This window comes from Cyprinus carpio, chromosome B15 (genome assembly GCF_018340385.1).
Source record: "Cyprinus carpio isolate SPL01 chromosome B15, ASM1834038v1, whole genome shotgun sequence".
Classification (NCBI taxonomy): Eukaryota; Metazoa; Chordata; class Actinopteri; order Cypriniformes; family Cyprinidae; genus Cyprinus; species Cyprinus carpio.
The window spans coordinates 10534151-10549037 of NC_056611.1; the positions used below are offsets into that span (position 1 = coordinate 10534151).

At 35.7% G+C, this 14887-nt stretch overlaps 1 protein-coding gene across 1 annotated transcript; it reads left to right on the forward strand.

Moving 5' to 3' along the window:
- Positions 1-207: 207 nt before the first annotated feature.
- Positions 208-12657, forward strand: LOC109086638 (G-protein coupled receptor 4-like). The gene is made up of 2 exons (XM_042739177.1): positions 208-857; positions 9936-12657. The coding sequence occupies exon 2, from the start codon at positions 9939-9941 to the stop codon at positions 10941-10943; it is 1005 nt and encodes a 334-aa protein (XP_042595111.1). The 5' UTR covers positions 208-857; positions 9936-9938; the 3' UTR covers positions 10944-12657.
- The last annotated feature ends 2230 nt before the right edge of the window (positions 12658-14887 follow it).

Sequence of the window (14887 nt, forward strand, 5' to 3'; positions counted from 1 at the left end):
ACTGCTCCACATTTCCTCATGAAATGTAACCTTTAAATAATCAATTAAGAGAATATTAAGTTTATATAGGTTTAACTGCATTTCACAGAAGTCTCAGCCTTTACTAGAACATTTCAGACAGAGAAACAGTAGGTGGTTTGGCATTAGAGAAAAAAAATAAATAAAAATCAGTATTGATTTATCTGTTCAATCAGCTTTCACTGATAGTGGTGTCTTAAAATAGAAAAACATGACTGAGTGTTCATAATGCAAATTATAGTTTTATTCCATAACAGCTATTAGGGCAATTACAGAAAACATGTTGACAAGACTGTAGTTTCTCTTATGTCAAACAGGAAGTTGTGGCACCTCTGAGGCAGACTGTACCATCGCTGGAAGTTTACCATCATCTGTCGTTCACCACGTGTCTGGAAAAAGCTTTTACTCATTGCGGTTCCCTCGAACTTTATCACATGCACATGCAGGGAAAAAAAACCCCCTAGCCCTCGCCTAACATCTTCCTGTAGACATACATGTGCGAGATACATCAAACACAGGTTTTATCTCTCCTCCCCTTTCTCTCTCTCTCAATTCATCTCCTCTCCATCCACTCCGTGTGAAGTGCATTGGCCGAAACTGCTCTCACAGGGTCACTTTTGATTTTCTCCGGCCAGGAAGCATTATTTAAGTGCATGACACGCACTTCACATCTGAGGAACTCAGCTGTGCCACTTTTCTCAGAAGTCACGCGGCACTGGATCTGGACTTGAGGCGGTTCTGGAACTGAGGTTGTAAAGTTACACTGCTGGGATTGGGTGGACACCCTTCTCTGGTTGGAGCTGGTGGAGAACAACTTAATTCCTTGTGTTGATTCGCAGGTGAGGTTCCTTCATTTTTTGGGCTGGTTTTGTTACAAGAACTACAAGAATAATGGTGAACCAGTGTGTATGTGGAAATAAGATAAAATCAGAGGGTGGACATGGACTTGTTTGTTTCCTGTGCTATAGATAGTAACACTACTAATGCAGTTGTCAGACACTTGATCCTAATATTTTAAAATGTTTACAACACTGGGATGTGTATATAGTTCATCCAGCTGTCACGTCTATTATAATAGGGAATTTTGAAAGCGTGTGTTTTTTTTTTTTTTTTTTTTTTTTTTACATTTTAATCAGACTAATAATATGTTTTGAAGTTAATAAATTGCATCGCGCAAAATCAAGCAAAATGAAAACATTTTGGGAGATAATTATACCTTTGAAAAAGTAATGGTTGACAATTAATTTGATTTAATATTGTGATGTTGTTAAACTATGAGGTGCATCTTAGAATTTATTTATTTTATAAACTGACAGTCATATAGCATGCAGAAAACGATAGGACTTTCACTTGTCTTTGAAGAGTTTTTTTTTTCTTCTTGAAATGATGAGGTAATTATGTTGGTTTTAATAATTAGTCATTAATGGAGTAAAAGGGGACAAAATATGACAGTAACCAAGATGACGCACATCTTGGAAATTTCCAAAAAGTGCTTCTCAGTATCTCAAGGTGTGTTAACCATCATCTGTTACCATCATATTTTCCCCTCTAAAACATTGTCATAACAGTCACGTGACAGTCACATGATTTATTTAGTTCATTATTTAATTCGACCGTCTGTTTGTTAGTCAGCATCATATATGTAGAATAAATAAATACAAAAATTAATGCAGAAAAATAACTAAATCATCTAAAAAAAAAAAAAACTAAATTGTTGTTGAATGTTTTAAAAAATTTATTTATTAATTTATATTAGTAGTGCTCTCAAGTGATAAATCTTGATTAATCACATCTAAAATAAGTTTTTGCTTACATAATACATGTGTGTGCACTGTGTATATTTATTAATCGTGATTATTCTTTTGACAGCACTAATTATTAGTCTATATTTACATATAGTAAAGCTGGCATTAATTATTTTTCACACATATGTACTATATTGTAAATGACTGACTGAAATTGCATCTTTTTTGCAAAATGACCCCTTTGATTCTGAAGTGCACCATTCTCTCATCCCCCAATAAGATTTTAAATATGTGAAGTACTTTACTCTGTAAAAAAAAAGTTTGTTTTTTTTAAAGTAATCAACAATCTCCTCAGTGCGTGACCCAAGGCATTTTTGGGGTCATGGGTCTCTGTGCCAATTTAATAGAATTTATAACACTGACTTGATGCAATGTAGAAACACTGTTAGTTTTTTTCTGCACTTACATCATTTTCCTGCAGCCTGAGTATGCGTAGGCCTCAGGATGGGAGTTGGTTAGGGAGCGATTTACCATTCAGAGGGGGCTGACGGAAGGAGCAGCCCACCACTCTTCTTTCCAGACCACTAGCCTGTATCTCAACAGCTCTCAGGGGTGCTCATTAAACCTGTAATTACAATAGCAAAACAAGAATAAAGCTGGGTAAACACATTATATAAGCCAAGGGAAAGGAAACAGAAAGGAAATCTCCATTAATATAAATGTGTTTATCTATACTGTACTGTAACTGCTGACTGAAGAGTCCCACATTATCCCTGACTTCCTTTCTGGACAAACACTGAAAACATCCTACCCAGATTTTTAATAATGCTATCACTAAAACAGTTGTTAGATCATCCCTAACATGGAAAAACCAGTGTAATGCACACTCTCTAATTGAGCCCCAAATATGCAATTTGATTAAAAAAAATAAAAAATTCCTGTGAAAACAACAACAGCTGTTCTTTTAAATGAACACCAAATGATAACTGTTTTATAAATGTTTCCAGCAGCTGTTTACTAGTGCTTGTGAAAAATGAACTTAATTGTATTAAACGTGCACTTGTAGTGAACTTCAAATCTTAAAAAAGAGACTTTAATATGAATAAAAAGGCCACTTAAATGTACTTAAAGAGAGTAAACTTGCATGACTAAGTTTTTAACATGCTTAAGTACACTTTTAAAAAGTGCACTTTGCAATAATGTCAAATGAAAGATTTTAAAGTCCATTTTAAATCATTGCTTAAATGATCTTTTTATTTTGATGTGTTGACTGATTGCATACTAAAACACACAAACCTTCATTCAAATTTTAATTGAAGTATGTTATTTGAAATTACATAAATGATTAATATATTTGAATAAAATTGTATATTTGAAGTCCGTTTAATATTTTTCTTTTACAGGAGCATTTTTATCAGGCTCCTATGAAAATAACATTGGACATTTTTGAAAATAAGGCATTCAGTAACTGACCAATTACCTTTTCTTTGCCATTAAAAGGAAAATAACTAAACATAGGAGCCTGATAAAAAATAAAATAAATAAATAAAAAAATTAAAAAGAAAATATTTAGATGTGTTTGCATCTTAATTTATAATTACAATTAAATAATATATTTTAACATGCAATTAAGTGCCTGAAAACATTACATTAAGTTTGCACTTAAGTGCATCTTTTAAAGTGTTTTATTTCTGTAAAATGCTTTTCAAAGTACGCTTCTTCTCTATACTTCTTTTTAACAAAGGAGTGAGTAGAACACAACAAAACCATGTGATTCATTGCTCACTTGATCCGTTTTGAGATTTTCACGTCAAACATTCTGAACTTGGAAGATATTATATTAAAGTACCTGTGCTTTAAAATAATTTCTTGGCCTGTGTTCATGTTTTTAATATCTGGTGTTTGAGCGGCAACACTTATGTGCAAAATTCGAAAACATCATTATGCAGTATTTGACATTTTAAATAATCAGAGCATCAGAGATATATGGCATATGTAGGCATACTGTAGGTTTAAAAGCGAATGTTACATTTAAACAAAAGTAAACAATGTTCAGTTTCTAGATCTAAATTTCAGCCACAACCTGGTTGCAATCTTTAAAGGGCACACCACATTGCCCTCTTACTTCATGACATAAATTAAACATGAAAAACAAGGAAAACAGCCCGACATATTTTGAAATGACAGTATCATTAGCATAGACTTCACAGGAAGTGAATCACAGCACATCTTTATTATTGCTTATCCCAAAATATCCATCAGACTTGAAGAATAATGATTCGGTACCATCATCATTCATAGCACAGCTGAAGGGGAGGCTGTTTATGATGCAATTTTCAATTTTTATTTTTTTATTGTATGGGAGATTGTTGTGTATTTGTTGGTTCAATCTAATTCTACATCCCAAAATCATCTTTGAAGCTTTAAGAGTGTGTGCTCAGGTTACCCAGCTATTGATTTTTCCTCTGTTTTGCACAGGTAGGGTGAATTGTGAACATTGCTTAAAAACCGTCGTTCAGTTAGACCTGAATTGAATTTTAGTGACATACTGCTGCTGCTAGGCCAATCCCTCTATCCCCGTTAGTATGCCTGAGTTTGATATTGTGAGCAGATTAAGATGACCGTTAAGATCTCAAAGTCTCTTGCATGAAGCAGAGGTCTGTGAATACATTACATTTTTTAAAAGTCATTTGATACTTAAATGTTTTACTTGTCTTTGTTTGCAGCCAAATATTGTGCAGATAATCTAATATTAAGGAAATAAAAGGCCACTTAAAGGGAGTGCTCACCCAAAAATAGAAACTTTAAAAACAAAAAACAAAGTCTGAAACTATGACAAACACCTTGTGCACATCCATGGCATATGACACAGCACTGCCCATGTGGCTATTGCCCCAATAACAGCTAATATTTATCAGTTTATCATTAAGTAGCACATTAAAGATTACATTCATATGAATGAATTAGTGAGAGTGATTGCATGTGTGAATTAATTCTACCTGGCAGCATTTCTCTACTAGTGAAGTTGTGGGATTTAGTTATTAAGAAATATATGTTTCCTGTGGCTCAGTGGTAGAGCATTCTACCAGGGAACGCACATACTGGTAAAAAATGTATAGCCTGAATGCACTGTAAGTCACTTTGGAAAAAAGCGCCTGCTAAATGTGTAAATGTTTGAACTTTTCAGTTTCTAAGTTATTTTACTGAGAAATTACAGAACATAATATAATATAATGTAATATAATCACACATGTCTTGTGGAGCGCTTTTAGAGTATGCATTTATTTGTCATTTTAACTGTTTGGAAACGGAGCATAAATGTCAACGTCAAGCTTAAAGCATCATAGCAGAGCATTAAAGTCGACTAGTTGACTAGTTGATTAGTCACTAGTCGATAAGTTAATGAAATCCCAAGTAATTTGTAATGTGTAACCTATCTCCAAAGTAACCTTCCCAACACTGCCAACAACCTTAATTTTTGGGTGATATATCCTTACTTGTAAACTCCTCATTAATATGATTTGGATCTGTTTATTTTTATTTTGACATCTCTCCAGATCACATTTTGTTCTTAGCACATGCTTGCCGACAATACACAAACACATTACAGCACGAACTTTATCAGGACTGGCAGCTGAGAGTAGAGGTGTTTTCCTGTGTAGAGTCCCCCATGTGCCACAGTGTTCTGAGTAGTTGTTTGCTTCCTTGTCCAAATCATATATGAGCTCACTCCGTTTGCACACCACAGTCCCCATGACATTTTGATCTTGAGATAAAGCTTAGTTTCTCATCTGAAAATAAATCATCTCACTTTAAAATATAAGCAACCACTCCTCAATAAACCACACACACTATGAGTAGTCTGACTCATTTCTGTGAATGAGATATAATGAACAGTTAAACTTAAAAGAACTAGAGAGAGAGAGAGAGAGAGAGAGAGAGAGAGAGAGAGAGAGAGAGAGAGAGAGAGAGAGAGAGAGAGAGAGAGAGAGAGAGAGAATATTCAAAGATTTGATGTCATAATGCTGTACCTCACGTGATCCAAAATAAAGCCATATTTAATAAATATACTGTAAATAAGGGTGTTTTGTGTGCACAGTTCAGTTAATTCTTTAAAGTATTATTTTGGTGACACATTTATTCTGATAGTCCACTTTAGACATTTGTCTAACTATAAGTAACTTTCCAACTTTATGTCAAATAACTCTCTTTAGAGTATTAGAGTGTTAGGGTTTAGTAGAATAACTTGACATGTAGTTGCAAAGTTGGTTATTGTTAGTACAGTAGAATGTCTAAAGTGGAATATCAAAATTAGATCATGTTACCATAATTTTTATCGTATCATCATAGATTACATTACAATTAAAAACAATAGTCTTCTTTCAGATGAACATGTTTAGCATGTCTTTAAATATATATGAAAATTAAATTCATATGCATGTTGATAAAATGTAGTGCTGTCAAACGATTAATCACATCCAAAATAAAAGTTTTTGTTTACATAATATATATGTGTGTACTGTGTATATTGATTGTATATATAAATACACTCACATGCATGTATATATTTCAGAAAAAAATTGTTTATATATTAATTATATTTATATATAATATAAATTATATGAAGATAATTATATACATGTATGTACAAAATATACTGTATGTGTGTGTATTAATATATACATTATAAATTAACACAGTACACAAACATATATTATGTAAACAATAAAATCTTTTATTTTGGATGCAATTAATCGCAATTAATCATTTGACAGCACTAATAAAATGGTCATACGAGTTTTTAATTAGCAAAAAATTATTAAATACACTTTTTTTGAGGTTCAGAATATTCATTGAACAGATCTGACTTAGAAGAGCGATTCATTTACAAATTAGAAATAGCAAGCCATGTAATTTTAGGTATCATTAAAAACTGTATTAGAAATGGAACAAGATGATTTATGCATCAAAATGTAATATTTAAGATTAGGGATATACAGTCCATGCATGTGAGCAATACTATGATGCTTTTCTCAAAAGCAAGGACAGGATATTAATAGTTCAAGTACAGCTACATGACTTTTTGGTGAGGTGAACCTCAGGTCTTTCTTTCACTGTGGTAGGGCTGTTTGCTTTTCTCACAGGTCTTGCACTGAAGAGCAAGAATTCAAGAGCTGCAAAACCCTTCATGTGGAGAACGGCAGCTGTGTAAGACGCCAACAGTGTCTTGAATTGAATTTGAGCAAAGACTGGCAGCAAGTGAAAAGACTCTCCAGAGGATAAAAACAAGTTTAGCAATAACACTGAAGATGAACTCAGTGGAATATATGGGATATTCAAGTTGTGACGAGAGAGCTGCAGTAGCTATATGTGAAATTAACTGATGTGAACCTTATCAGCATTTTTTTTTTTTTTTTTTTTTTTTGGAAATTGTTAAATGCATCTTTCAAAGAAATAAGGCTTGCCACTTGTGTGAATGGAGAAAAAAAAAACATGCCATATGTGCTGCATATAAACAGATGTAAAGGCTCTGTCTACAAATATAGATGATCTCCAAGATCTGAGGCAAAAGTTGTTGGAATGCTTTCAAAAAAACAGAGTTAGGGCTTAAATCCATTATAAACTCAATCCAGGCACATTTTACAAAACTTTTCTTTCCCTCGTCAGCTAAAAATCACGCTTGCTCAATCATGAAATTAAGTTTAACAGCAAGGGTGACATTTTGCCTTTAATATCAAAAACATATCATAATATATAGCTAAGGAAACAATACTGGTCACAGAGGTAGTGGATCACATGAAGCCAGTAGTACTGGGGATGACATTTTGCAACTTGTTTGATTTTAAATTAATTACCAGGCTTCCTGCAAGCTGTTATTTTCTGATAAGAATGACTTTGCAACCTTTTGTGACTTTGCTACCTTGACATGTAAGGGACTGTGGCATGTATGTGAAGAGGTGTGTAGGTGTGCTAAATGTCGCTCTTGTACATAAAGTAAGCAACAAATGTGTCTGGCTATATAGATATACAGCAGCATATATAGCAGTGGTTTTTATTTTATGTGCAAGTGTTGTTAATCTAAAATGCTTTTAGTGACTCATTGATGTTCGTCTTGGCTCGTTAACCATTACACCTTGACTTAAGAGGTAAAAGGTATAGTTTTGTGCATCAGGTTGTTCACGTTTCATCAAAAACCACATACATTCTGCAACTTGCAGCAACCGGAAATTTGTTGCTTTCATTTGGAGTTGCCATTTCCAAGAACATTTTTTCTTATGTGCCTAAATGCGCGATATAAATTCTGAGTATCAGAACATTGCCTGAGCCATACTTTCAGTAGTTAGATATTTCACATCTGTCATGACAATTATATTTAACATCTAGATTAATCTAGAAAGGACTTTTAAAACATAAGTACATTGTGCACCATGACAACATCTGCATCAACAACAATCAACAGCTAAAAGGTCTAGACAAGTTTAACCACATCATAGCTATGAGTGCTCAAATTTTGAACCCTAAAGGTCAATGGTTTACCACCATTTCTCATGCACTGAATAACCTGACCTGTCATGCAAACTGACAACACCTGTATGCTTGAATATTATAAAATAACATTACAAAGGTCAACTAGTCAAAATGCAATTACAAATATCAAGAATTACGTTTTTTTTTTTTTTCAATAAATGTAATTCTTGATATCAATAATTAGATTTCTGTGAATGAAGATGTTATTGTTGATATCAAGAATTCACGTTTTAAAGGTGGGGTAAGTGATTTCTGGTAGCCAATGTTGATATTTCAAATCACCAAAACAAACACGCCCTACCCCAAATGGGTCTTGCCTTGATATTGATAGCTCCACCCCACACATATGTACACAACCCAGGCAACGATTAGTTATGTGAAACAAAGCAAAACCAGTGTTACATCACATCTACACTTTCGATATGTGAGCAGCGTGGTGCGGCGTGACAAAATGCTATAGAACTCATTATAATCAGTGATGCTGTCTACACTGGATGCGGCACGACAAATCCCAGACAGAAAACTGTTGCTGCGTTCTATTTATGATGTATTGACATTGATTTTCAAAGTCGCTTTATCATGCCCAGTGTAGACAGACTTTAGCTGTTGCAGCATGGCACAACAACTGTCGTGTTTGGTGTAGACACGGTATTACTCACCTATCGAGAAGAAACAAAGCAACATCGGCTCCTTCTCTCCAGCGCTGGAAAGCTGATCTGATATTTACACGAGTCCTACTTCTTGCATTATCGTAAGCCTTCTTTTGTTCCACAGATGTTTTCCTCTTTTGTTTTTATCTGCTAACTCTATCTTTCTGTTGTCGCTCGGCTCAGCTAATGTCCGTCCTGTGCACTGAGCACTCTCTCGTCCACATCATGAGTAGACACGCCCCTTACTGCTGATTGGCTACAAGTTTGTTTTGGTACTTGGCCCGACTCAGTTTTCTAAAGCGTTTTTGAAGAAATACATACCCCACCTTTAAGTGAAAATTGAATTGTTGATATAAAAAAAATCATATCCTAGGAATGATTATAAGTCAAAACAGTTTGGTTAGACTAGAGCTTTATTAATGCTTATGAAAGGTAACACTTTATTGCAGTCTCCTTGAAACACAAGTTACATGTACTTACATTAAAAGCAATTGTACATTTTTCATAATTACAGCAATAACCCCACATGTACATACACAGCACTATATACTTGTTTTAATAATTACAATAACTGGGTAATAACTAGGTAATAACCCTGAACCTACCCCTAAACCTACCCCTAACCCATGTAGTTACCTTATATTATCTAGGACTTTCTTAGGTAAGTACACTGTGAGTTCACATACATATATAAAGTGTAACTCTTAACCCTAACTAGTAAACACGTTGTTAGTATTACTCAGTACTTAAACGTACTGCTGCATAATTAAACTGTAACAAAGACACTGCAAAAAAAAAAAAAAAAAAAAAAGTGTATACATTTTAATCAAGTAAAATTAAAAGCAGTCACTGGGATATTTTGTAATATTGTAAATTCCTGTATTACACAGTCTGTTAAGGAGAATTGCAGAATTGAAAATGAATGAATTTTTATGAACTATGAAATTTTCCGATGCAGATATTTATAAGTGCATTTCTTTCTTTGTGCACACAGATTATGATGAACGCAACAAACAACACAAGCAACTCATCATGTGTGATCATGACCCAGCCAGCAGGTCACCTGCTGATGTCTATCTACATTATTGCCTTCATCTTGGGGCTGCTGTTCAACTTGATCACCATCGGGCCCATAATTCAGCAGATCTGCAGAAGGAACGTTCTAGGAATCTACCTGCTCAGTTTGTCCTTTTCAGATCTCCTGTACATCCTTACTATGCCTCTGTGGGTCTATTATTTCAACAACAACCACAAATGGAACCTCGGCCAAGGACTCTGTAGTCTGGCTGGTTTCTTTTACTACTCCAACCTGTACATCAGCATCTATCTCCTCTGCTGTATCTCCATCGATCGCTGTCTGGCCATCACCTTCCCGCTGAGAGTCCAAGTTTTCCGCCGCCAGCGCTATGCCTGGATCATCTGTGGGCTGGTCTATGTTTTAGTCATGGCCTTGCACTGTTTGGTGCTGTACCTGGACAAGTTATCAGATCCACTTGATGACACTGTGCAAACGTGCTACGAGACCTTCCCCATGACGGAAAGCATTGCCATGTTCAACCTGATACGGGTTGGAATTGGTTTCCTCTTGCCTCTGGTGGTCATCTCCGTCTGCTACTGGTTGATCCCAACCAAGGTACAGCAAAGCAGAGGGGTCGACGATCAAGGCAAGCGCAAAGTGAAGCTTCTGTCTATGGGGGTCATTGGTATTTTCTCCTTCTGCTTTGCCCCATACCATATCCTCCTGATGGTGAGGTCCATCGCCTTCTTTTATTTGGGAGAAAAACAAAGCTGCAGTTTTGAACAAGCAATGTATTTGCCTTTCACTTGCTCCCTTGCGCTATCCAGCCTGAACAGCATGGTGGACCCAGTGCTTTATGTTTTGGCCAGTAATGGAGTAAGAGAAGATATGAGGTGGTTCCGTTGGAAAAACAAGCAGAGACAGGTGACAGGAAGCCCTCTTGTTGATTCCAAATGGAAGACAAGAGTAACCAACTTGGGTTAAAACCAACCTCAGATCTTTGAAAACAGACTTACATTTGATAGGGTACATACTGTTTTTGAACCCATTAAGGAATTTCACAAATCAGTGACCAGCACAAACTTGTTTGTGTTGATAGCATGGGCACAATCTTGTGGATGGGTTCATTTTGTTAAGTTGTGGAGGGTCCGGCAGGCTCTACAATCTGGTGTGCTCCAGCACTGTAATCCAGACACCTGAACTAACTTTTTGACAAATAACTGCCACCGTGACTGCAAACCGCTTGCTTTTCTGCAGGTGGTAATAGGCAAATTGCACCAAGTTTTGTGAGTAAAGCGTATCTACTGTATAATAAGCTTAATTTACATAGAAAACAATGACTTGTACTGATAATACTGATGCTGCAGCACATTTTAGTGCATATAGAGCCTAGTTAAACTGGAATGTGGCTGTTTGTTATGCTGTTTTTGTTTCAAAATACTGTGTATTACAAAAGTGATTGTTTAGTGAATTAGCCACTGTATGTCAGTGTCTAGTAAAGCCCAATTGATTTGTACAATTTATGACAGAGACCAGAAGAGAGTCAAATTCTAGTCAAGGACAAGTTGACATGCTCCTGAGCTCATGAACAAGACCATGAAAATATGCTTTTAGTCTGAGTCTAAGACCATATTTTATGGTTTTGGTCTTGTTCCTCGAATCCGAGTCTAAGGCTATGTTTTTATGGTTTTGGTATTGGCCTTGGTTCTCAGGCACGAGTCCAAGACCATATTTTTGGTCTTGGTCTATGAATCTGAGTCTAAGAACATATTTTCCTGGTTTCGGTCTTGGAATCTAAATGTAACAAAATATTTTCATGGCTATGGTCTTGGTCCTAGAGTCCAAGAACATATTTTCATGGTTTTTGCTTTGTTCCTTGAATCCAAGTCCAAGTCCATGTCCAAGACTATATTTTCATGGTTTTGGTCTTGGTTCTCAAGAACAAGTCAAAGACCATATTTTTATTTTTATTATGAGTCTAAGATCATATTTGCATCTTGGTCCTAGAGTCCAAGTCCATGATTATATTTTCATGGTTTTGGTTTGGTCTTCGAGTCCAAGACCAAGATCATTTATTCATGGTTGTGATCTTGGTCCTCAAGACTGGTTTTGGTTTTGCCATGGACTCAGGAGCATGTGGATAGATTCAGTCCTCTTGTGGTCTTTCTCCTGATTCAAACTCCACCCTCTTCTGAGATCAGTCTTGAATCTCAGATTTGGTCTTGCCTACAACATGGATATGTGCAGGCTTTTGTACTCAGACTCCATTATGTCCACTTGTGTGAAAAAAAGATGAATAATAACTTTTCTGTTTTATCTGAGCTGTGATATATTTATCTGTGTCTTTACAAACAGAGGATGTTTACAAATTATGGATCTGCAGCGTAACAGGACCTGTATCCATGTCTTTGAAGGACCCTTGAATCACTTGAACTTTCTATGTGAGAGTTATACCCAAGTGTTGTTATTGTGGGATAAAGCCTCGCTTGTTTTCCTTGTTTAATTCCAGACGACTCCCTGTTACTTACCGTTAAACCAGATTCAGACGTTAAAGATTTAATCTGTATGTAAAAAAACTTGTTGCAATGTAAGCAATTTCAATTCTCAGCATGTTGCTACTCTGTACATTTCCTCCTGTGTAACATTACCGCAAAAGAAACAGTGGATTATGAAATAAAAGAAATTTTCTGATTCTGAATGCCACATTTAGGGAAGTGATGCTTCCGTTAAACGGAGGTAAATTTATCCGTATTTTATTCAAGAGGTGGGAACATTTACTATCAGTGTAATCATGCTACTTTCTGAAGAGAGAGCGACCCATATGACACCAGCAAGCGTTCTTGAGGGCTGATGAGGAGGAACGTTTGTGTAGCATCTCTAACCGGTATCGCCCACAATACACTTTGTACAGCTTTGTTCACCCACCTTCCGCTAGAATGATTGCCTCTATAGATGAGTGGCTCTCGTATGACTGCAGTCTTCTGTAAGTCTGTGAGTGAGAGTGGCCTTCTGCTCTACTGTAAAATGCCACAGACTATCTGAATGGAGTGATTTTGGAGTGTGAGCGAAGCAATCAATTGCAGCTTAAAGTACCTGATCTGCAGTCTGAATGGTTTAAATGACTGCTCGCTTTCACCTATCGCACCAGACGCTGTGCCATTCAGGAAAGATGGAAATGGGATGCCATATAGTGTTAGAACTTACTTGTTTGTGCTGTCATCCGTCTATACGGGCCAGAACATTTCTGCGAAGTTCACTTAAGGAAAGAAAGCCACATTCTTTCATCATAATAACCGTATTGCATCGCAATAGTACTAATGCAAGCTATTCTGCATTACACAATGAAGCTGCCAATGAGGTCTCGCCGCAACAGGAAGTCTGGAGGGATTTAGACGAGAACAGCACAGAACACTGTGTCTGCTTTCATCTGCTCGAGCAATTGATTTGCACCTTCCTGAATGCAGACAACAGATGGAAGTGAGAGAGCATGTTCATGTAGGAGGCACAACCTGGCATTGTATCAAAATGCAGATAATTGTTTTTGTTTAACGAAGTACCTAAGGAGTAAATCTCATGAAAACATGTCTAGGTCACGTTTCCCATCAAAATCATTTAAGAATAGGACCTATCTAGGATTTTCTGGGAAAGTTTACAAAGGATTTTGTTCCTATCCTATTCATTTCCTTTGCAGCAGCTTGTTCTCATATCTCAATTCATATACTGTAAGAATCTCATTAGAATGGTTCCAAATTATGATGTAAATTCTAATTTGAACAATTTTCTTATTGGAATCTTTTAGTATTTTTTGACAAGGGGATGGGATGATGAAATGAAACGTCATATAAGCTGTCAAAAAAACAAAACAAAACAAAAAAACGAATAAAAATGAAACATTACTTGTATTGATTAAATTAGCCTTTTATTCATCACTTTGACTGACATTCTGACAGCCACTCTGAGTATTATTCATGTGGCATCACCACAGAGCTTGGAATGACCTTTTAGACTGAGAACCTCACAGGGACGTCTCAGACCACACCAAGTGAAATTGATGGATTCAGAATAAGAAAAGAGGTTGTCAGGGTGGTTGCAGTTGGGATCATACACCTCATTATTATTCTCTCAACAGGTCAACAGGTCTTTGTCATTACGGCGCCTGGTGAGACAAAGGGATTTTGGAATCCATTAGTGACTCTGAATGAGAGACCGGGAGTTCATATTTGACTTCACAATAATCCAACTTTTTTGCACGTGTAGACCCATGAGTCTTTGATATGGGATTCACAATATATTGTTATTCAACAACAAACAATAGTGGTGCCTTATGAATGTCTTATCAAAACCAAGGAAAGACTCAGTTAGTAATAAAAAAGCAAACAATATGTATAATTTATGTTTTACATAAACATTAAATATATATTTTGATTAAATTGTTACATTTTGCTAAAACACATTTTTGATTTGAATTCACTTATTTATTTTTCCATTTTGCAGGCAGTAACAGGTGTAGAAATTGCAGACTGACTTTTATGTAAAGGGTTAAAGCTGTTGACATATTTAGCTTCTTGCCCTGCTTTCTGTGGAAACCTTGCAAAATTAGTAACACAAGATCTCTGAACATAATGTTCCATAAAAAAAAAAAAAAAAAAAAAAAAAAAGAGCCACTTGCTTATTTCTGTGTTTCCTACTAAAATAAACTCTAGCATAAAACACGAGTTCTGGTCTGAGCACTCTATTTAGTCAAATAATAATAATAAAAAAACTATTAATAATATATAACCCTTACCCTAACATCCATTCCATAATGGAATCTGATAATTGGGAGTATGTATTAGCAGTATTTGACTGCTTCTTTTGTCCCTGCAAATATTGGTTCAAGGAGCATAAAAGAAAGGGGTTGAAGAAATAGTTCATGCACTCACCCCCAT